The following is a 24,063-nucleotide window of genomic DNA, read 5'->3' on the forward strand; positions in this document are numbered from 1 at the left end:
AATGCATGCAAAGACTCTCTTTGAATCCCAAGAGGAGCAAAGCACTTCTTGGTATAAAAAAAAAGGTGTCACTGTTTATTGAATATATTTTTCAAGATTAGTTTTGATTTTATGATTTGTTGAAGATTCAGATGGTCTTGCATATTTACACAATTATGATCATCATAAGGATAACCCCAAACGTACAGGTGTTTTTTTAGATTCCCCCAACTGTAAAGAACTACAAATAAAATAACTCAAAGTCTAGGATTAACATTGTTTGGTTTTATTTTTTCAAATTGACATAGTTCATCAATGCTCTCATAGACTTCAAATCTGTACTGGATACCATTCTCCTCCTGTAGCTCGTGTGGCACTCCTGGAAACCTGAAGGAGAGGCAAACCTTACTTTATGTTTCATCTGGTACATACATGTGTAAAGCTGCCTTACTCACCACAAGGCAGGGCGCCAGGCAGTAAAACACTTCAAGGCAAGTCTTGTTTCTATGGTTACCTCACCTGCTGCTTTATACAGTTGTTGACAGAAATGGTTCAAAGTTTAAATAATTTGATCTGAGCCCAGCGCTCGCCGACAATTTGGAGCGTGTGTGACGCCAAGGGTAGCGCCTTCGCCTAGTAGGGCAGCACCACGCTCTCCATAAAACCAAAACGGAACTGCCAGCGCAGAGCAGTTTAACTGCTGATCATGTAAAGGCAGCTTAAGAGATGAGTTTGTGAGAGTGCAAGTTAAAACTCTAAGCCAAAGCCATATATCAACAACACCCAGAAACTCCACCGGCTCCTCTGGGCTGAGCTCGTCGGAGATGGACTGACACAGAGTGGAGAAGTGTGCTGTGGTCTGATGAGTCCACATTCCTAATTGTTTTTGGAAATCCTGGACGTCGTGTCCTCCGGTCTAAAGAGGAAAAGGACCATCCAGATTGTTATCAGCGCAAAGTTCAGAAGCCAGCATCTGTGATGGTATGGGGGGGTGTTAGTGCCCATGGCAACTTGTACATCTGTGAAGGTACATAAACGTTTTCAGGGACGTCCCTGCTTATTTCAGCAAGACAATGCCATGTCTGGGGTACCAGACTGGCCTGCCTGCAGTCCAGACATTACATGTTACTTGTTAGACGCTTTTATCCAAAGCGACTTACATATCCAAAGCGACTTACATACTCAACACTGTGGACAATCCCCACAGGAGCAATTTGGGGTGAAGTGACACAACGACATGCTGACTGCAGTGGGGTTTGAACCTGCAACACTGTTTGGTCCCAACACCAACGCTCTATCCACTGCGCCACACGCCTCCGACCTGTCTCCATTGAAAGTGTGGGGCGCATTATGAAGCACAAAATACAACAACGGAGACCCTGGACTGCTGAGCTACTGAAGTCATACATCAAGCAAGAATGGGAAAGAATTCCACCAACAAATCTCCAACAATTAGTGTCCAGAGTTCCAAACACGTAGGAGTGTTGTTAGAAGGAAGATGATGTAACCCGGTGGTAAACATGCCCCTGTCCCAGCTTTTTTGGAACGTGTTGCAGGCAAAAAAACATGATTAAACATGATAGTATATAAAACCATGCTCGTATCTATAAACCTATAGAAATGCAAAACCGTGTCAGTTTAGACGTAATTCTTCCGTTTACCACATCATTTAAGAGAATACATTTCATAACATGTAAGAGAACATATTCGAGGGGGTGATCAATAACATATCCGTTAGTTATTTATTTCTCCAAGTTATGTTTTTGTTGTGCACTCAAACAGGCGTTTTGTTTAATCATTTTAAGATCGGTTTTAATCAATGTTTGTAAATGAACTCTTCATTTATGGTATGTGTTCACATATTTCTCTCCATTCTTCTTTCTGCTAATGGTGTCGCAGTTTCTCATCTCTCCCGTTTTTGTGCGTACGCATGGGTCAGAGTGTCCGTGGAGGACCCGCGCATCCTCCCGTCAAGTTTGCTTTTTTATAAATCGCAAAGATTGCTTAGAATTGGCGTACGTCGTCTTTTGAGCGTACGCCACGTTTATAAATGAGGCCCCTGGTCTTAGAGTGTATTCAATCGATATATAGGTATTTCAGCAGTCACACTGTCAGATGTAAAGTAACTAAGTACATTTACTCAAGTACTGTATTGTACAATTCTGAGGCACTTGTACTTTACTTGAGTAAATATAATCAAGTGTTAAATCAGGCCTTTAGTTCCACCTGGAGAGTAAATTCACAAGCTACCCTGCCAGTATACCAAAGTCCATTCAAACTAGCTGCACCTTTACCAGCTTTGAGAACACTTCTATGATCAATCATTATAAAACATATCATATATATTATTCTGAAATGGACCAATCTGCACAATGACTACTTTACTTTCGGGTATATTAGATGCTCATACTTTTCTACTTTAATTGAGTAACATTTTGAATGCAGGACTTTTACTGTAATAGAGTATTCCTACACTCTGGTACTTCTACTTTTACTGAAGTACAACATCTGAGTACTTCTACTTTAACTCAAGTACAACATCCGAGTACTTCTACTTTTACTCAAGTATAACATCTGGCCTCATACCTCCACCTCTGGCTGTCAGTGACAAGGTTTTATTGTCATATGCCACATACGCCACAGTGTAGAAATGGCAATGAAAATCTTATGACCCGAGCTCCTCAAACGATGCAAAATAAAATACAAAAATACAAATAAAAAATAGTGCAAGAAGTCTATATACACGTAAATAGAATATGATATATACAATAACAGAATGTAAAATTAAATATTGTAAAGCAAGGTGAAATTAAATAAGACCCATCTCAAGGGATGTTACTGGAAAAAGATACATTTGGGCTTGGTACCATGATTTTTTACATGTGTTTGAATATGCTTTTGAAAAGCTGCTGGGCAAATGACGTTGTACATTGTGAACTAGTTTGTTCAACATTACAAACAAAAAAAATCTAAATATATCTTAAATTGTAATAAACCTGAATCTTACTGTGGCCAGTAGACGATATTTGTCCAGACTGATTTCAGGGAGGAAGGTTGTCACACTCAAACTGCTTCATGATCCGCGTGATGAACAGTCTCCTGGTCCCTGGGGTCTGCATCAGCTCCTGGGTAGCCCAAAGCAACCAACATATCATTACAGAAGGACGAAGACTGTGTGTACACAAGTGTTTGAAAGTTAGGCTCATCCTAAAGATGTTAACCATGACCATCATAGCTGTAACCAGTATAATAATCTTCATAATAATAATAATAATAATAATAATATAATAATAATAACAACACTACATGGGATTTTTTATAGCGCTTTTCCCTTATGCTCAAAGACGCAATACATAAATCAGAACAGAAACAAAACAAAGAAGAAAACAAAAAAAAACATAAACAGAAGTCCTTATCCGAGTACGGAGGTAAACGGGGGGTGGGGGGTTGTTGATCAGAGTTTGAAGCTAGAGTGAATAAGTGATATATATATAGTATAACTGTACAATTATAAACTGGATCATTATTGAGCTCAACCCTACGAAATGCTTTTGAAAAAGGTCAATATCTGTAGCAGTTTCCCACCAAATGTTCAACCAAAAAAAATGACAAAAACAATTAAAGCTTGTATGGGAATACTGAGACTTTCTTTTTTTTTTTACAGATTTTTTTTAAAACATGCCAAAACGTTTATAGATAGATAGAATGGGAGGGATGAAACCCTCTTTAATGGTCACACATGCAGAGCACACAGCACACAGTGACATTTGTTCTCTGCTTTTAACCCATCCTAGTACCAGGAGCCACTGCTCCTAGTACTAGGATCCAGGCAGGATCCTAGTTCCAGGCAGCTATTGTACAGCGCCCGGGAGAGCAATGGGAGTGGGTGGGTAGTCCGATGCCTGCTCAAGGGCACCACAGCAGGGCAGGAGGTGAACTGGGACCTCTCCAAGTAGCAGTCCACACTCCATATTTTAGGTCTGGTCGGGGACTTGAACCAGCAACCCTACGGCTCACAGTCCAAGCCCCTACTGACTGAGCCACTGCCAGACTTCAGTGTGTTACCTGTAGAGAGAGCTGCCCCCCTATAACCCAGACCTGGTCAGTGCGTTCTGCCAGCTCTGTTTCCACAGCCGGAGAGCTGAGCTGAAGTCTGGCGCCAGGTGATGGGCTCCTGCAGGGGGCGCTCTGGAGAAGAGCATTCAGATTGTTAACTATAACAAGTAAAACAATACTTAAAGGTCACCTATTATTGCAAAAGCCACTTTTTCATGTATTTTATACATAAACACGTGTCCCCTCTGTGTAAGAGATTCTGAAAGTTCCAGGAAAAAAGATTCGCTCACTTTTTGTCCTGATCCATTTATATAAAAAACCTGTCTGAAAATGAGCTGATCAGATTTTGGCCACTTTATGATGTCATAACGATTTCTTGGCTTGTGTAACCATTAGCCAATCATTAGCCAGTAACCCCCCCCCCCCCCCCACCTTATCACCTGAATCTCCCCCTAGAGCCCCATTAGCCGCGTTCACACCAAGTACTTTCCTTTACTTAGTTCCGGCACTAAGAGCCCCGGCGCTTTTAACCCCAGGGCACTTAGTACAGATCGCGTTCACACCGGAGTACTTTTCCCTGAGGAAGATTACGCAAATGAGCCGCTGACGTCACTTCTTCTTCTTCTGCTTTGGCTTTACTGGCAGGCCACAAACCACTTCACGGCGAGTACAGTAGGTGGCGGTATGCACCTTAAAGTTGTTTGCAATCCGCTGCAAAACAAGAGAAGAAGAAGAAAAACTTCCCGCGGTATACTGCGACGCCCACCCACTCGCTGTACATTAGGCGTCTGTGTTTACCTTCCGACCTCAGACATGATGGAGATGAGTCGACTGAAGTTGTGCTGTTTGTGCCTCATGTTATACAGCTTTGTAACTGAGTTAATGCAGCCTGAGCAACTTGCGCTACAATAACAAAACAAGCCGAGCACGAAGTGGTGGTGGAGAACGCTTTTGGCCCAGACTGAAGGGCAGGGTGCAGTGCTTGATGCAAAAGAAACGACTACAAGATCACAATCCAGGTGGCAGCATGTTGCCATATTACATAACCTTTGTGAAAGTAATGAGTACAGGGACGAATGGACTGCCTTACCGGCGACCCAGCTTTATGAGGCATCTGAACAGCGTGTAAATTGTAAACATTTTGACAATAAAGCTAATCTTTTGTACAGTGCTTTTGTTTCTCTTTTATTTTCCAGTCAAGACAGGCAACATTACAATAGTGTACAGTGTGGCAATATAATAACAATAAACTGCTGCCGGTTGTGTTGTATGCACAGTAAATAGGCTCAGCAGCAAACCCCACCGTTATTAGTATATATATATATATCTTCCTGAGACCCACTGCATCCGTCTGCCATAAACACTATGGAAACATAAATGTTAGTTTCGGCCCATAGTGGACTCCATTTTGTGTTGTGTTAAAATGGGGGGGGGGGGGGGGGGGGGGGGGGGGGGAATTAATAGGTTTTGCAAATCCCCATGTCCTCCTCAGAGGATAATCATAAAAACATTTAGTTTTAGGTCAAATAATATTTAAATGATATAAATGATCATATTTGTGTATGTGCCCCTGCCATTCCTCCACAAGGTTGCAACATTGATGATAAATAAATGACAAATAAAGCTTTGCCAGTTTATAACCGATTGAAACATGATGGTATCAGAATAACCACTTACATGTATAGGATGCTACACAGGTCACTAAAGATAAAGTGTCAGGAGAAATAAGCAAGCTACAGGATCTGTTTAACAGTAATAGAAGTTCACATTTAATGTAAATAAATAGAAGTTGTACATGTAAATTAACATTATCAATATAAAATAAAGTGTCCGTTGTATCAAGACTATATAATAACAGTAATAATAATAATATAAAATGAACTGGTGAGCATCTTGTCCTCCGTTTCCTGGGCCTTGGTGAACAGCACCATCTGATCCCCGTGCATCGACTCTTTCACCACGGCACGCCGGTCCTCCAACGCCTGGACGGTGTCAAAGAAATTCGCATCCCGTGTCCGCTTTCCTAAGAGGGGAAAATAAGCAAGATACAAGATCTGTTTAGTCGCCATGTAGTTTTACAACATACTAGGAATGTGTTTTTTGTATTTTCACAAATAGAATTAAGGTTTCACAAATCTGAAACTGTGTTATAAAGAATCTTTTGACTCTCTGGGATAATCCAGTCCAGATTTGATGAGTCTAGGTATAGTGGTTTTAGATCAGGACCTGGTCTAATGTGGTCTACATGTAAAAAAAGCACTGAAATCTCCCTTTTTTGTATTTTTACAAATAGAATTAAGGTTTCACAAATCTCAAACTGTGTTATAAAGAATGTTTAGCCTCTCTGGGATAATCCAGTCCAAATAAATCGGCTATGCAGCGATTTAAGAGGTTCAAACACGGAGGATTGTGCTTCATGTATGCTTGAATTTTGTTTAATGTTGTTGAGGCAAGTTTTCGTACCGGAAGTCATGTGACCTCTAGCCCAGATGTTTACAATGTTTGTGAGAGACATTTGTAAATGCCGGTCTGCAAATACGTTTTCACGCTGTTTCATAATTGTACCAAGAAGGAAATAAACATGATTGTGAGCATCAGTTTGATGCGTAACGTTCTTTCAAGACAAAGTTACAGTGTGTGTACCTTTGCGTTTGGTTGCTGGTAAGGGGGACGAGCTAGCGCTGTGATCTAGAATGCAAAGCTCGCTTGTTTCCAATCCCGAGAGTTGTCCATCCTCGCCTGAAACAGACGATTAGTGCCATGAGTTAGTGAAGCAAATTACAGAAACACTGCACAGTTATTCACAAGTCAAAACGTTTTCATAGCGGCCGAGAATATCTAGCTAGCTAGATGTAGCTAGCTCGGGGCCGGTGTTAGCCTATTCAGCCTAGCATGGCTAGCTTGATCTACTGAGCAAATAAAAGTACATCTGAGACCATTATTGTGCAGATTAAAACCCCAGTGCATGTAGTTGATTTTACCTTCGTCGTGGTCGTCATCGTTGGCCACTGAATCCGCCGTTTGTAGTCCTGCCCGAGTTTCTTTATTTTTAGCCGGTGTGTGCCGTGGGGCTGTGCACGATTCCCAGGTCGAGTGAAAGCTACTGAACTGGCTTCAGTAGCATTCCCTGGGTCGCGTCCTCGGCGTAGATCTCCAGAAGCGCCGACACCTCATCATCATTTCTTGATGCTTGCCATAACTGCTTTCAAAAACAAACCCAACGCTCCGTCGGTGCGTTGGGATTTTGTAGCGAGGGAAAACAATGGCGTCTCCACACAACATTTTCACAGTTGTACGGGCGTGGTTTGCAATTCGCCCAGCCAATCAGCACTGGGGCACTTTTCACCCTCAGGAAAGTACGCTCTCTCAGCCGGCTCTAAAAATGGGGGTAAAAGTACCCGAGATTAAGTACGATTTTTGGTGTGAACGCGACATAAGGGGTACTAACGGACCTAAACGCGAAAAGTACGGTGAAAAGTACTCCGGTGTGAACGCGGCTATTGTGTTCTTTTTAACCAAATATCTCTCAGATACCTCATTCACACCAACGGTGTTTCAGGGCCGGTTTGGAGCTGGAGCTTGAAAAGCACCGGGTTTTCCTGTTCACACCGCAGCGGAGCAGCCTCTTAGCTCCGGAATCCGGTTCGTTTCAAGCACCAAAAAATTGTCCGGCTAGAGCAAAAGCACCGCATACGTCACACTTACGTCGAGACGGGGGCAGGGGCAGGGGCGGGATCAACTCCTGAACAACAACAAAAAGCCGCGTTTTTATCCAGTTTGTACACAACGATGGAGAAACTTAACAAGCAGCAGTGGTCCACTGAAGAGACCAGCTACCTACTGGGAATCTGGTCTTCCGAAGATGGTACAGAGGAAGCTGGAGCACAATCGGCCATTGTTGTTGTTGTCGGGTGTGAGCTGTGAGGGGTTTCCGCGCAGTTTGGCTTTATGAAGCAGGCACGCAAACGGTTACGTCATGACGCAAACGATGACGCAATGACGCAGCACCAGTCGGACTCTGGGCGGTCTGTGAAAAAGAGCCGGAGCTAAACCGAAGAAACCGGTTCTGAACCTGAAAAGCTCTAGCACGGAGCTTGAACCGGAGTTGCGTTGGTGTGAATGAGGTAAGAGGGGCGTGGGGAGTGGGTCCTTATTTTCATCTAAAGTAAAAAAAAAGTAAAAAACAGAGAATCAGCACTTCTGAAACAGGGCTGAAACAGAGGGGTTTATGGCATGCTACAATGCAGGCCCGACCCTCCCTACACGCAGATCACGCAGACTGCGTTGGGGGGGCCTCACCTCGCGGAGGGGGCCTCACCTCGCGGAGGGGGCCTCTCCTCGCGGAGGGGGCCTCGCACATGAAGCGGTGGACGCGGCGCGAATCACGCGAATCACGCGATTGAGGCGATTGAACGGTGCCGCATTAATCGCGAGAGTTCAATTTTTTTCAACTCGAGCGTCAAATTCACGTGACGCGTTCTCGCGGAAGCCAATCAGCGGTGAGGATCTCAGCCTGCAGTCACTGACGTTCAACCACACAACATCTAAATTATGTTTTACTAACCGGTATCAGTATGTTGTTACTTCGGCATCATTTAGAAACGTGTATTACAATTAAATCACGGTCAAATATGTTCATTTTGTTGTAGTTGTAGCTCCCGAGGCAGCGCGTCTTGTTTGAATGATGCGAGTAAACACAGCTGGCAGCCGCGGTGAAACTCGAGCGTTTAGAGCGATGCGATAGGAGCGATTAGAGCGAAGCGAAAGGTTACATTTAAAAAAGGACAAATATCTGTCCTTGGCTTATTTTGTATCTGTCTCTGATTTATCTGCCTCCACACCAATACAATAGAGATGAATGGATTTCATTAGACAGACCACTTTGAGAAACCTTGGGCTCCTTTTTGTAATTGTTTTAATGACTATGAAATGTGCTAGCTGCATTTGCATGTGTTATTCTGCTCTGCCTCTACGTGCCCCACATTTTTGCAGAAGTGCCCAGAATGTCTAGAGTTTAAAGAAAACGTTCACTTGGAATGGAATTGTGCCCCACGTCATTGCTTTTCTTTTTTCCTTTCCTATTGGTCTGAGGTTGCTGGATATCAGGAGCTATATGAATTGAGCAACCTTAGACTCAACCCCGTCATCTAAGTATATTCAACAAAAAAGGCAGTGCACCTTGGGTTTTTGACCTGCAAAACGCTCTCTATCTGCCTCAGGCCTCAAGTCACTCCCTCCCAATGCCAGCCTTGATGATGGTTATGGTAAGTTTTAAAATGACACAATTTTGGTGACCTTTAAAAGCTGAATTTCATATCAGAGGTAAGTGTTCCGTCTTCCAAGAATACATAAAAATGTTATACCTAAAAAAAAAGGTTTCAGTGTGTCTACAGCGAAACATCCCAGTTATGTTGTTTGTACACCCTGCTTTATAGTAGCATGCACTGTGTGTGACACATACCTGCACTCCCTGCTGAGGACGATGTTGATCCTGTTGTTTAAAGGTCTGTTCTTCTCTGGGATGGAAAACCATGTTTTCCTGCCCATTATCACCACATTCTGCTTGCCTGCAGGACAGCAAGGTTTAAATAAATGAATTCATGCATTTGCAGTCAACACTCATTGACTGCTGTTTTCTTAGATAAGTTATAGATTTGAACATTTCTTAAAGATCATTCCTTAACTAAGCCTAATTTAAATCTACACTAAAAACACACTTCTTCTCTCTGGCTTTCTAGTTAGAGCGGAGCACGACTCCTGACTTTTCCTTGTGTGTTTTTTTTTATTTTATTTTTTATATATATCTGTTGTAATTTATTGTCTTTTATTGTGATTGTAGTAATGTGTTTTTATTACATGTACAGCACTTTGGCTCGACCAAAATCGCTTTTAAATGTGCTTTATAAATAAAACCTGATTTGATTTGATTTGATTTAATGAGTATCGTAAGAGACAATCTCTGCAAGGGAATTTCCCAATATGTTTTTTCCTTAGTTGCATTATTGATATTCTTGTTTATTTTACATTGCTGCTAATTTTATAATGTGCAACATTTCAGAGATATCCAAAGTCATGGGATGACAAGACGTTAAGTTAGGACTCTTTGCTAATTCCTTCTATGTGAAGGTGTGAGAATTATAGATACAGCAAGGAAGTGCTAGTCTAACTAGAAAATGCATTTCCTGCTGAAAATGCGTGCGAATGCTGTAGGCTGCGCAAATTCTTTGCTGAATTTAGCTGAAAATACAGAAAAAGCTGAATATTTTATTAGCTGAATGGTGTCTGTAGCTGCTTTTAGCAACAGAAACCAAGTAAGTGTGTTGCTGAACTTAGCGGAGAAATGCAGAAAAGTGAAATGATTTGACTCAAAATTGTTACAGCTCAAAAGCATTGCAATGACTTTGTTGAAAACTTGAAAGTGAAATGTTTAAACTGGAAGAGTAGGAAAAATAGTGAAGAAGCTTAATATTTAAATGAAAAGTTTTAAAAAAGGTATAAACAACAACATGTATAGCCTCAATGTCCTGAAATAACTGAATAATGTAATAGTTGAATGGTTTCTGTAACTGAAAGTAGGCTGAAGGAGTTAGATATCAGATGTAAGTAGTAGTGAATGAATGTGTATTAAGAAGAGAAAAGAAAGTAAAAACGCTTTGAAAAGCAGCAGAATATTTTAACTGCAAACTTTTGAACTAAAACCATACGTCACCAATAATGTATAAAATATGTGGAACATGTTGAAGTCAGTATGAAGTCTCCATCAGACAGAAAAGAATAGGCTGAGACAGTCTGTTAAACTCCAGTCTGTGGGTGTTTCTCAATGTCGAGGACGCTTGCTTGGTAGCACATGTCTTCCGAATCACTTGCTTCAGAAGCGAGGCAAGAATCCTTCCTAGCCTCGGAAAACGAAGAATTGTGGAACAGGCTAACAGGTGTGCAGGTGTGCGTCGTATGCGAGGCCCCGCCTTAAATGGAGCGCGATTTCCGCCAAAGATTTGGAGATTGGTCCGTGCGCAAAGCATTGTGGGGATTTTAAGACTGCGGAGTCTACACATGTGCAGCCTCAACATTTCTCGCTACGAAATACGCCGGCCTCGGTAGAATTCCAAGTATGCTGGACATTGGAACAGTCCTTCGGCGGCACTCGATGACGTAGTATGCTTGAAATAGTGGCTCTGGAGCATCCTTCCTCGACATTGAGAAACACCCAGCGTGTTTGTGTTTGATGTGACGACATTATCAAACACCTGTGTGTGAGCCCAGAGATCAAAGGTTACCAAGGTGATGTGCAGTGAAAGGAGAGCCTTTCCATTGTTCTGAATGAGAAATAAACCTCTTACATTTCTAACTTTAGTTGAAAACCGTAGCAGCTATCGGTAAAATGTCAACGCGTGGAGCATGTCAGGACCAGGGTAGGAATTTCACGGCGGCCATGACGGCAACGGCCGTCGTTGCCAAGCCCCCAGGAAGTGCGCCGGACTCTGTGCCCAAAATTCGTAGTGTCCAAACGGCGGTACTACAATTTTCGTATCAGTCTGTGACGTCACCCGGCCCAGAAAGACTTTTTCCCATTGACTAACATGGGGAAAGAGACGTCTGTAAATCAGCGGATCCTTTTTTTTAAAAACTAAATAAACTACCCAGTATGAACTATTGTATAGCCCTTATTAGAATCTTTAAGTCCTTAAAGTTGTAAAATGCACTAAAAGCCGAATCTAGATTTATTTTCTCTCTCCATTCATTCTAATGAGCCGAGAGTGGGAGCTCGGGGGGCAGGGCTTAAGGGGCGCATGCTCTGTGACTGCACATATGTGTTCTTCTGCTCTGACAGCCAGGCATGACGGGTAATCTGTGACGTTTCGCTCTCTCAAAGGATGGGCCATTTTGCCTTCATGCGCCAATAATCAGCTCTCATAGGAAAGAACGAGACCCGCCTCCGACGCTGTATCCAGTTCTTATTATACATCCATGGTCGTTGCCCCTCAGTCTGGCCGTGATGCCCCGAAAATAATTGTACGTCCTACGGCCACCATGACTTTGTGCCCCTTACACTGTTAAAATCTCGAAGTTGCTTTAAAAGCGTCAGACCAGTGGTCTGGTCTCTGAACTGCATTATGCTGCGTTCACACCGGACGCCGCTGGAGAGGGGGCGGGGCTTATCTCCATGTAAATACTGTGGTAGAAACCAACTACAACAAAATGAACATATTCTACCGTAATTTAATTGTAATACACGTTTCAAAATGATGCCGAAGTAACAACATACTGATAACGGTTAGTAAAAACCATGAATTAATGCTTTGACAAGTGTGCAGACAAGACAGCAGGCGAAAAACCTTTAAAATGCGTGTTTTTCTGAATGGAGATCGGATCGATCAGGCTAAGCTAACGTTGTATCTGCTCCGTCCAAACTCACAACAACATGATACAGACATAGATACAACAGCGATTTTATTCGCCATGACAAAGACAGTCTGTGTTTTGTTCATGTTTAACTTTTCTCCAGTTTCTGAACAGATATGAGGAGCTGTGAGCTCTGTGTGCTAACAGCTAACGGCTGATGTTTTGGTTTTCTGATTCAACGTCAGTGACGGCAAGCTAAGATCCTCACCGCTGATTGGCTACCGCGAGAATGCGTCACGCGAATTTGAAAAAGTACACACACACATTTTTGCATTTCAAAGTATTGCTTGTTCATACAGTTGAATGTTTGAGCTTCACTGTGCACTGCTGAATGATTTATGTGCAGAGTTTGACCCTTAAAGGCTGTTTCTTCTGCTCTGAATATATTTGTTACATATTAATATAATTTTTTATTTTATGATTTGGGATTTTTGAAAGGGAGAAGTTGTAGATAGAAAACATACCAAACACTAATTATTCAAAGTAGAGTATTTCATTTTATATACGGTAATACTAAGGAGGCATAGGCCTATGATGATATCATGTTTGACCTTATTGATATTAAAAAAGTGATTTGTTTTCGATGTCATTCGTATGTTATTTATTTGAAAGCTCCAAATCCAAATGTTCCCGTCAATGGCCTTTGTGCCCTGGCATGTGGCCTTTGTGCCCTAAAAAAAATGGTGACACCAAAGAGCAAATGGCCTGGGGCCTCATTTATAACGCCTTGCGTGGGATTGACGTGAGAAGGTTGCTTACGTAGTACAAAGCAAAAAAATAGGTACAGAAATGTTCCGACATTTTCCGATTCACAAAACATTGCGTACCGGCGAGGGAAGTGCGTACCGGCACTTCCTACGCCTGTTTCCCTTTATAAATCACAATCGACTCGAAATGCGGCGCAGCTTTTTCAGGCTTCACGTAACGCCCATATTTGCCTATAAATAGTCAAAGAAACGCCCATTCATTCATTCATTTTGACTGACTGCATGAAGAAGATCGCAGGAAATTATGACCGAACAGCTAAAAAAGACATCTCACACCGTGTCAGATTTTGGTTATTTTGGGGAGGTCGAGATAAATCATATTGTTTGGTGGATGCAGTTTGAACCAGAGTAGCAGCATGGAGGTCGGATCGTCACCAAAATAAATAAATAAGTGGTCCGAAAAAAGTTAATGACAAAAAAAATACACATAACCTTCCTCAGGCAGTGTGTTTGTACCGGGGACAGGAGACACCCCCTTGATGAGAAACTGTAAGAAATGATGGGGGAATCCCTCCGGAGTGGAGTCATGACGACTGGATCTGAATTATTTTGTTGTATTTGGTGGTTTGTGTTCCAGCTGTCGATCAGCAACTATATATCCATAATCCACCAGTTAAGGAAATACAACTAATGGGTTGTGTTATATTAGCTGTACAATTTACCACATATGGTGTTCTTAGTTTCCATACCTCCTGTGTTTTACGAGCGACTTATCAAGTCTTGGCAAACGGCATAAAACACGATTAAACGTGATGGTATATAAAACCATGCTCGTATCTACAACCTATAGAAATGCAAAACGGCGTCAGTTTAGACGTTATTCTGTCCTCCTGCTACCGCATCATTTATGAGAAAACATTTCATAACATTAACACAACATATTCAAGGTGATTTTAAATAACATATCCGTATTTATTTATTTCTCCAAGTTATGTTTTTGTGTGCACTCAGGAGTCTCAAACAGGCGTTTGTTTAATCATTTTAAGATTGGCTTTAATCAATGTTTGAAAATGAATTCTTCATATGATAAATGAGAGGTAACATTTTATTTATTTCCACATATTTCTCTCCATTCTTCCTTCTGCCAACGGTGTCGCAGTTTCTCGTCTCTCCCGTTGTTGTGCTTAGTGCGTAAGCATGGGTTAGAGTTTGCGTGGAGGACCACACATTTTCCCGTCAAGTTAGTATTTTATAAATCGCAAACATTGCGTAGAAACTGGCGTACGCCATTTTTTGAGCGTATATCCCTTTATAAATGAGGCCCCTGGTCAGGACCCTGAGGAGCATCTCAGTCTGCTTTTTGTGTATTTTTGGGTCAATAAGGTGGCTTTTTTTGGCAGATTAACTAAAAGGTGTGCAGCTGGTGCTGTGATGAAAGATGAGGCTGAATGTATTTTTCAACGTAAGAGAGGTTTTCCTACGTTTTTCATGAATAATGATGTCCAAGGAGTGTAGGGTTTGGGAGTTATAGCAGATTGAAGAAAAAGGTTGAAGGCAAATTCCAAGCTCTCCTCCACTCTAGCTGTGACATCACGCACTCTAACCCTTAACGAGCTACGCAATACACAGTAATGTTAAACTCTGAAGAAGGCCTCTTTACCAAGCTCCAAACTAAGTTAAATATCTCAAAAAGCGTAAAAATATATAAAAAATCTGAATAGAATTTTAATAGCTGAATGTCTTGTGACCGTTTTAAAGTTGGAATGAAGTCTCCAGCTGAAAGTATGTGGAAGGAGAAGCATTTGGCGCCCGGTGTAGGTAAAAGAGGATTCGTAGGTTTCTCCCATTGAGTTACATGTTAAAAAAATTGTTAAAAAAGCTGAATATTTCAAAAAGTATAACATATTTTGAAAGAGTTTCCACATCATGTACTGAAAAAGTTTTCCCATCATGTGCTGAAAAGGATGAATATTTTGATATTTGAATGGTTTCTGTAGCTGAAAGTAGGCTGAAGTTATTGAGAGCCAAACTATTCAGGCCACTAGTTGTGGTTTTCTTCTCTCTAGTTCAACACAATGACTGTTGACATGTACGTGCAACTAGTTTACTAGTGATCTGTCAAAAAAATTCACTAGTCAACATGTATGACTTTGAAACAATTCACTAGTAAACTAGTTGCACGTACATGTCAACTAGTAAGTCATTGTGTTGAACTAGAGAGAAGAAAACCACAACTAGTGGCCTGAAAATATCCACTAGTTTAAGAAAAAGCCATACATGTTAAATCAATAGCTAACTAGTTGCATACAGTTGCTCACTAGTGCAAAAAAAGCCAAACTAGTTGAAGGAAAGCCCTTACATGTAAGAAAAATGTGTAACATGTAAGGTCAAAGTCTAACATGTTTATAACAGAACCTCACTAGTGAGAAAAATTGCCCTCCACTAGTTAACTAGTAAGAAAAACATCTGTGTCACTAGTTTACTAGTGACTCCTCTAAGGCTTCACTAGTTAACTAGTGAGATAAAGTGTGTGTAACTAGTTAACTAGTAAGGTAAAAACAATTGTACTAGTGTATCTAGTGGACAATTTGGACCTCACTAGTTAACTAGTGCACATGTTGAGCCTCAATAGTCAGCTTGTAAGACCAAAAGAGGCTTCAACTAGTTAACTAGTGAACATTTTGCCTTCACTAGTTAACGTGTAAGCTGCAATATGTATCCACTAGTTAACTAGTTGCCGTTCATATGGCCGACACGTTAACTAGTCAGCCATATGCAAATGAAGCAGGCGGGACCCAGATTCTGATTGGTCAGTTCAGCTCTGTGAGGGAGAGCCTTATAGTACAGCGGATAAGCTCTCATATTATAACAATTGTGCATTTTATGAGAAAAGCATGACATTTCTAACATAGTTAGAGCATACCATAAGGTTTATTTTCAGATGTGGAGGGAAGTCAGATTTTACCCGTGAGGACCGTGAGAGGTCAAATCCAAGATGGCCACCAGTCTCTCGGGTCAAATGTTCAAACACGCTTAATTTTGGAACCAAACATTGTAGAAAAACATTTAAGGTGTCATATCCAACTAAATTAGGGATGCCCAATCATTTGGTGATACTTTTGAGATCGCCAGAATTCAAGAAAATGAATTTAGTTGAAGATAAAGGTAGAAATTGACCAAAAATAAGCTGTCAATCAGTTGAAATTTGCTGTGTGTGTGTGTGTGTGTGTGATGTGGTATATCCAACTAAATTAGGGATGCCCAATCATTTGATGATACTTTTGAGATTGCCAGAATTCAAGAAAATGCATTTAGGTGAAGATAAAGGTAGAAATTGACCAAAAATAAGCTGTCAATCAGTTGAAATTTGCAAAATGTGTGTGTGTGTGTGTGTGTGTGTGTGTGGTATATTCCAGTGGATTTATGGTCACCCAGCGCTAGCATTACTACAGAGACTGGAGGAATATGGCTTTACTTGGCACAGTCTGCATGCTGATGAAAACATTTGTTTTTGTCTTCAAATACATACTTACATGATTGTGACGAGCATCATATTTGTTCCCCGCCCAACTCTCTAAGTCTAAGTGCTTGAACTCCGTGACAGGAGGATGAAGTATGTATAAATGGATGGAACTATCAACAAAACAGCATTTTATTCCCCAATGTCATATTTAATAGAAAAATAATAATAATAATGTAAACCAAAGAGGGAGATGGAAAACAGTTCCATGTAGAGCACAAACAGCTCTCTTAACCCTCGCTGTTAACAAAGGGCTGCACTCAACTATAAGGTTCACCGCTGTCCCTTTCCACTTATAGAGGGTTGGGGTTCGATTCCCTGCCTGTCCACCTATAAAGCCAAGGTAGCGCAGCTTTTTTTCTGTTCTTTAGTGGCTCACATGGACATTTAGAGGTCATGCAAAGAAAGGGTTATGTATGTTGTGTGTGTGACAGAGAGTGCAGAGAGAACATTGGCAAAGGGGATTTGTTTGTCCTAGCATGGCTGTACAATTACAAATACAAAGGTTTACCCATTTAGACTCCATGGCATGGAGAAAAAAACTCATTTTAAATGACTCTAAGGATATAACAAGTTTTAGAAAATTGAAAGATTGATGGATTTTTGCCCACATGCGGTAAACATCTTAATTGAATTTTCTATGTGCAACATGAGGACAATAACCACAAGTGTACTCACAGTACCTTTTTTCTCTGGCACTGAAGTTGCAAGGTTTCAGCATGTTGTCCCTCTCTAAACCTTTCTGTTCCCTATTCTTCTTTCTCCAATAAGTGGTGCATCATTATTTTTCTATTAAATATGACATTGGGGAATAAAACGCTGTTGTTTTGTTGATAGTTCCATCCATTTATACATACTTCATCCTCCTGTCACGGAGTTCAAGCACTTAGAGAGTAGGGCGGGGAGCAAATATTATGCTCGTCACAATCATGTAAGTATGTATTTGAAGACAAAAACAAATGTTTGCTTCAGCATGCAGACTGTGCCAAGTAAAGCCATATTCCTCCAGTCTCTGTATTAATGCTAGCGCTGGGTGACCACGACCACACACACACACACACACACACACACACACACACACACACACACACACACACACACACACACACACACACACACACACACACACACACACACACACACACACACACACACACACACACACACACACACACACACACACACACACACACACACACACACACACACACACACACACACACACACACACACACCACACACACACACACACACACACACACACACACACACACACACACACCACACACACACACACACACCCACACACAACACACACAATTTCAACTGATTGACAGCTTATTTTTGGTCAATTTCTACCTTTATCTTCACCTAAATGCATTTTCTTGAATTCTGGCGATCTCAAAAGTATCACCAAATGATTGAGCATCCCTAATTTAGTTGGATATGACACCTTAAATGTTTTTCTACAATGTTTGGTTCCAAAATTAAGCGTGTCTCTCAAAGCTGTGATCCGAAGAGGGTTACTTCCTCTTTCTATCCATCACTAATGTCACTCTGTTATCACAATGCTATTCAAATCCAAGCACCTTTCAAATTGCAGCTTAATAAAATGTTTTAAATAGGATCTATATTTGTGTCTGCAGTCCTTAAGCAACTTTCTAATTTTAAGAAAGTCTTCAATGTTCTTACCTAATTTGATATACAGTCATATGATCATAATTACAAAAATACTTTAGTTTTATATTTTTGTAAATATGGTCATATGACTGTATTTTAAAACACAGTGTATTTAAGCTCTTAAAGAAACTATTGGCCCTATAGCTTAGGGCCAATAGGAGACCTTGATGCATTATTTCCCCTCCTCCTCATTAGCATTCTGTGCAACTAGTGCACATTTGGGATCCACTAGTACTACTAGTGAACATTTTAAGACTCACTAGTTCACTAGTTGAATTTAAATGTATCTCACTAGTTAACTAGTAAAGGGCAAAGGGTTCACTAGTTAACATTTTGAGCCCCACTAGTTAACTAGTAAGGTCAAAAGAGGCGTCAACTAGTTAACTAGTGAACCTTTTGCCTTTACTAGTTACAGGGTTCATACACTTTTTCACCAATGATTTTCAATGACTTCTCCACGACCTTTACCAAATTTTCCATGACCAAAAAAAGTACTCTTTCTCAGCGGTACCACTGAAAATGGTTTATTTTAACATGGAACAGGAAAATAAGGTCTGCATATGAAACATGTTGTGCCTATCTAAAACAAATCAAATAGGCTTACTAGCTTCTACACGCTAAAGCAACTCAAATCTCTCACCAGCAAAACACCTCGACAGTTAAATGCCATTTTATGTTTCATTACTATACGATACAGTATGTATTATCATTATAGTATTACTATTTCGGCGATTAGATCAAATATAAATTATATTTGATGCAACTTTAGTTACATTTCCATGACTTTTCCAAAACTTTGGGAAAAATATTGTTTTCCATAACTTTTCCAGGGCCTGGAATTAGCATTTTGAATTTCCATGACTTTTCCAGGTTTTTAATGACCGTAAGAACCCTGTAGTTAACTAGTGAGTGATTCTGGGTGCCACTAGTTAACTAGTTCTGCTTCTTTTTTGTAACTAACATGTCAGAGCTTTTGCAGCGCACTAGCTAACTTGTAAGACTTTTAGCGTCACTAGTACGGTCAGAGGGTCACTAGTTCAGGGCCGAATTCACCATATACATTGGGGGGGACACATCCCCCCCAATATTCAGATACACTCAAAATGTCCCCCCCAATAAATAACAAAAACTTTTTTTTTTTTTTGATTATTAAAATAAAATTGCTATTCTATGACTTTTTTATTTTGGCTATTTGTATACTTGAACATTTTATTTTCTGTTATTGTGAACTTCACCAAAATGATATAATCTTTTCATATGTAAATTGGTTCCGCCTTGTTTGTTTATGCATACCTTTATTTTGTACCCGGGGGTGTATTTCGCTGTCGCACATCTGAGTCCAGCTTCAGTTAGCTTGATGCTCCAAGCAGGTCAGTCATGTTTTAATTTGCCCTCCATCAGTTCTGGTATCTTTTCTGGTTAGCCTTAAAGTAATCTATATTATTGTATTTCGTAATGGTAATGTTAATGAACCCTCCAGTTTAGCTTCTTTGTGTAAGTAACTTGTAGTTCTGATGTTAAAACCGAACTTTTCAGGAATAGTAGCTAACTAGCTGTCGGCTAGCTGGTTTTCAGTTGCTAGCCAGGGTTTGGCGGGCTAGTGTCAGCTATGTGGAAATGACGGTGTCATTTTGGATGTAATCCAATACATATTTATTCATGTGGATTATTTCTATTTTATTTTGTCATTTGTAGAGTGTGGAAAGATTTAAAACTGTGATGTGTGACATCTATGGAATACCAAAGGTGCCAGAATTAATTAAATAAATACTCTACAATTATTATGAAATAGTATTTCAACAAAACAAAAGGGCAATAAAGTGTTCCTGTTTCTACTGAAATTGCGTGGCACAGACCTTTCTATGGATTGAAATGCTTTAATATGATTATGGTTATACTTTATTCATCCCTAATCTCTGCCATTACAAACAACGAAACAAGAAAAGCTAAACTAGATCAAATAGGGCGATGTAATACAATGCACAATTAGACATTATGGTAAAACATTTTAGCCAGTTAAGCCCCAAGCCTGTTTTTCAGGTCTCAGGCTCGAAAATGACATTCCCAGAACAATTGACTATATCTTCACTTCTAAAAAGGGTAAATGAATAATCTTTTTTCTCAAAGCAATGATAAACCTGTGAGTTGGATGTAGAAAAAGTCAGAATCAATATAGATGTTTTTAAAGTAAATTCATATTGAACATAGTAAAAAAGTGTAAATGATAGTGTCCGTCCAAAAAATAAACCATTACTTATAGTGAAAACCACCCTTGAATGATGAGATAGTAGACTAAAAGCTTTAGGAATCCAAACTATAACATATAAGTACCGTCTATCAAGACTGATGCAAAACAAGTATTTCCAAGGCACACCTTTATATGATCATTATAGTCATACAAAATAAGAGAATAACAGGTATGAAATAATTCCAACTCATACTACAGTTTAAAAGGAGTGATTTGTAAAATATGCATAAAGAAAAAGTAAATCTGTTCAGTTCTGTTTCATATGATGTTGAGAGATGTATCCATAGATTTAGTCCCTAATTTTGCTCTCAAAGTGCACCAGATTGATGCTTTTAACTTCAACATTTAAAAAAAAAATCGTCCTGGGGGAGCATGCCCCCGGACCCCCCTAGAGGAGGTTAGGTCCCCCACCTGCCCACACCCCCCGTCAAATTGTCCCACCCACATTGAGGATGCTTCCTACGCCCATGCCTGAGACAGTTTCGTGAATATTGTTGTTTTTTGCCCCCACGGGCAGGGGCATGGGGTTTAACAGGTTTTAAAGTATCCCATGTGTTAGTGAATTTTTATATATTTTCCTTTAGAATGGCAGGAAATTTGTATTCAAATTTTGATTGAATTGTTGGTCCCCCCCAATGTTGACTCCATGAATACGGCCTTGCACTAGTTCATCAAAAAGCTTACAAGTTGGGACTTTGGTGCTACAAGTGCTGCTCCTGGCGTAACTAGTAAGGCTTGTGTGCTAACTAGTCGGACAAAAGTGCCACTAGTTGCTGAAAAGAGTGACTAGTGTAATGTTTTATTTAACTAGTAAAGCAGAGTGCCAAACTAGTTTGACCATATATCTAACAAGTGAAATCAAAGCTGCCGTTTCATATCAAGGATATGGAATATATATATTTAGGTATGCAACTTGCAAATATTTAGGAGCTAATTAGGGAAACAGAGAAAAAAAGAATATACAATGTTCCCTTATTCAAAATGAAATAAAATTATTCTTGATCAGATATTCTGCATTACCTAGGGAAAAAAAGCAATCCGATGCATACAACATGTGCTACTGTAACTCAATCGCGTTGGTCTCTGAAGACTCAGGCTCATGATGGAGACATGTCGGCCTAAACATTCCAGAAGCCATCCAAGGAAACATTGTCAGTTAATACTGGTGCATGGGTCAGACTATGTTTCCTTAAAGCACATTAAACTACACTCCAGATATTCCGTCTGACTCCTGGCTAGCGCCATCAGCTTGTCCATTATTATCCAGTGGTCTTAATGATCTGAATTAGATCTCTAGATTAACTTGTTTTCATACATTTCAACACTGTGTGTGGACCCTTGTCTATCATATCCTGTTTTATAAGCCATCGACATTTGCCTAATACTGGAGTCCGATTGGCCGGTGTTCTTGGGTACTTTAGTCATCTGTAATAGCTAAACCATATACATCAAGAGACAGCACAGTTAATAAAAGTGTGCTCATTTGAGATTTGGGGTCATTCTCATATGTCATCCACTAACAGAGTATGGATGATGCATTGTGTTGTACACGGGCACAGTGTAGCTGTGAATGATCACAAATGAAATGCTATAGTGCTTAACCTGTCAAATTAACACATGTGCGTTTGAACCAGCAGTGGGGAAAGGGTTGAAAAGCGGAGCCTGTTAAATGGGTCATTCCAGAAATTGAAGGACGTTTTCCGTCCCACCTATGAAATTTCAAATATTCCATGTCCAAAACGCAAAAACATGCACTTGTGTTAAATATACTTGAACTTAGACAAAGTGCAAATACAGTTGTAGAAAAATTGTTTTCAACATATTAATTAAAATGTTCCTCCTTCTTGTAGACCAACTTGCCTGTCAAATTAAAATAGCCTTTTTTTTCTATTATCTTGTTGATATACAGCTCTGAAAAAAATGAAGAGACCACTGCATCATTATTAGTTTATCTGGTTTTACTATTTATAGGTTTCTGTTTGAGTCAAATTATTTGTAATGAATTTGTTTATATAAACTGACAACTTTCTCTGTGTTGGAGAATTCTGCTTCACAATGATAGGAAGAGCCGACATCGAAGGATCAAAAAGCGACGTCGCTATGAACGACACTGGAATGTAATGGCTGCCATACATGAAGAGATTGAAGAAACATTTGAAGTGGTCTCTTAATTTTTTCCAGAGCTGTATGTATATCATAAACATATTTTAAATACCAGACATTTTACACTGAAGGTGTGTCCCTCAACATGTTCACAACTCTGTTACCTAAACCCATTACTCTTGGCAGAGGGAGTGAAAAGGCTGCAGTCACATGACAGAGGTGCTGCTGCCATGGGTCGACCAAAGGTCAGTCCTCTCTGGTGTTTTTCATATTTTTTCAGTCTTGAACTAGTGTGGCACTCTAACTAATGCACCCGTTACTCATATAATCAGAATAAGACAAAAAAACATTTCAGACATCTTTCTTTAGTTAAATATATTGTCCGTGCCTTTTAAAGTAGCAGTACATTCTGCAGCTAGCAATAATCCCTGATGTAAAGGCAAATATAAGTATTGATTAGCAACCCTGCTACTATAATTAGAGTAATTAAGGTTACAGGGTTGCATTTTCTGAAATTTATTTTGTTTAGTAAAATTGATTGTAAAAAAATTATTTCTATTGATTTCAAAGTTCTAGCACACCATTGGGAACGTTTAAATAACAACAAAATATCTAATCAAATGTACCATTGAAGCCTGAGCTGTCCAAATCAATGTGATGGTTTACTTGCTGTTTTTCTTAAAAACCATCACAGAAAATTTGAAAATAAAGGGTTCATTTTGCTAAATGTTCTCCGACTCTGGAATAACCCACATGCCTTTATACATAGAATGTGTGGTTGTAAGGAACATCATGTAACTCAACATATTCACTTTGATTCCCCACAGAACATGCTGAACAGTTTACCTTCCACAGAGGGCGTCGCTGTCATCTTACGGAAATGTTTGAATTCGTTACTATAAAAGAAGAACATCAAGTTGTTAATGTAAGCTAACACACAGGCTACCTGTCACACTGTGCTGCTCAACTCCAGCTTTATCCCCCACAGTAGTGTATTACTGCGGGCTCCTCCGTCCATCAGGGGACTTACTTGAGTCTAACTGGATGCCAGGGCAATTGCCCGTCCTTCCCGATGCCCAGGTCAGGACACACCGCCACGATAGCGTTCAGCATGCGGGACATTGGAAGGGCCGGGACAGAGCTCCGAGTGTCTCTCTGTAGATCTGAGAATGCTTCCTGCAGTCAGGTGTAAGAATCAGCTCAGGATGGTCAGAATGCACTCAAAGAAACCGCCGGAATTCTTCTTCTTCTTCTATGAGTTTTACTGCAGCGGACAGTCGTTTCGTTACATCACTGCCATCTTATGGAATAACCCGAACACTGTTGGAAATCATGAAGTAGATGGCGTTTCCATAATGCTAGGAATA

General features: G+C 40.3%; 1 protein-coding gene across 1 annotated transcript; it reads right to left on the bottom strand.

Annotated features, from left to right (window-relative positions):
- Positions 1-236: 236 nt before the first annotated feature.
- Positions 237-23,962, bottom strand: dhfr (dihydrofolate reductase). Its single transcript, XM_034118318.1, is given in 8 exon segments — positions 237-366; positions 2,976-3,034; positions 3,036-3,104; positions 4,045-4,109; positions 4,112-4,167; positions 9,497-9,602; positions 23,543-23,592; positions 23,727-23,962. Coding segments are annotated over 8 exon segments (627 nt in total). The 5' UTR covers positions 23,819-23,962.
- Between the last annotated feature and the right edge of the window lie 101 nt (positions 23,963-24,063).

The sequence above is a fragment of the Trematomus bernacchii genome, unplaced genomic scaffold (assembly GCF_902827165.1).
Source record: "Trematomus bernacchii unplaced genomic scaffold, fTreBer1.1, whole genome shotgun sequence".
Taxonomy (NCBI): Eukaryota; Metazoa; Chordata; class Actinopteri; order Perciformes; family Nototheniidae; genus Trematomus; species Trematomus bernacchii.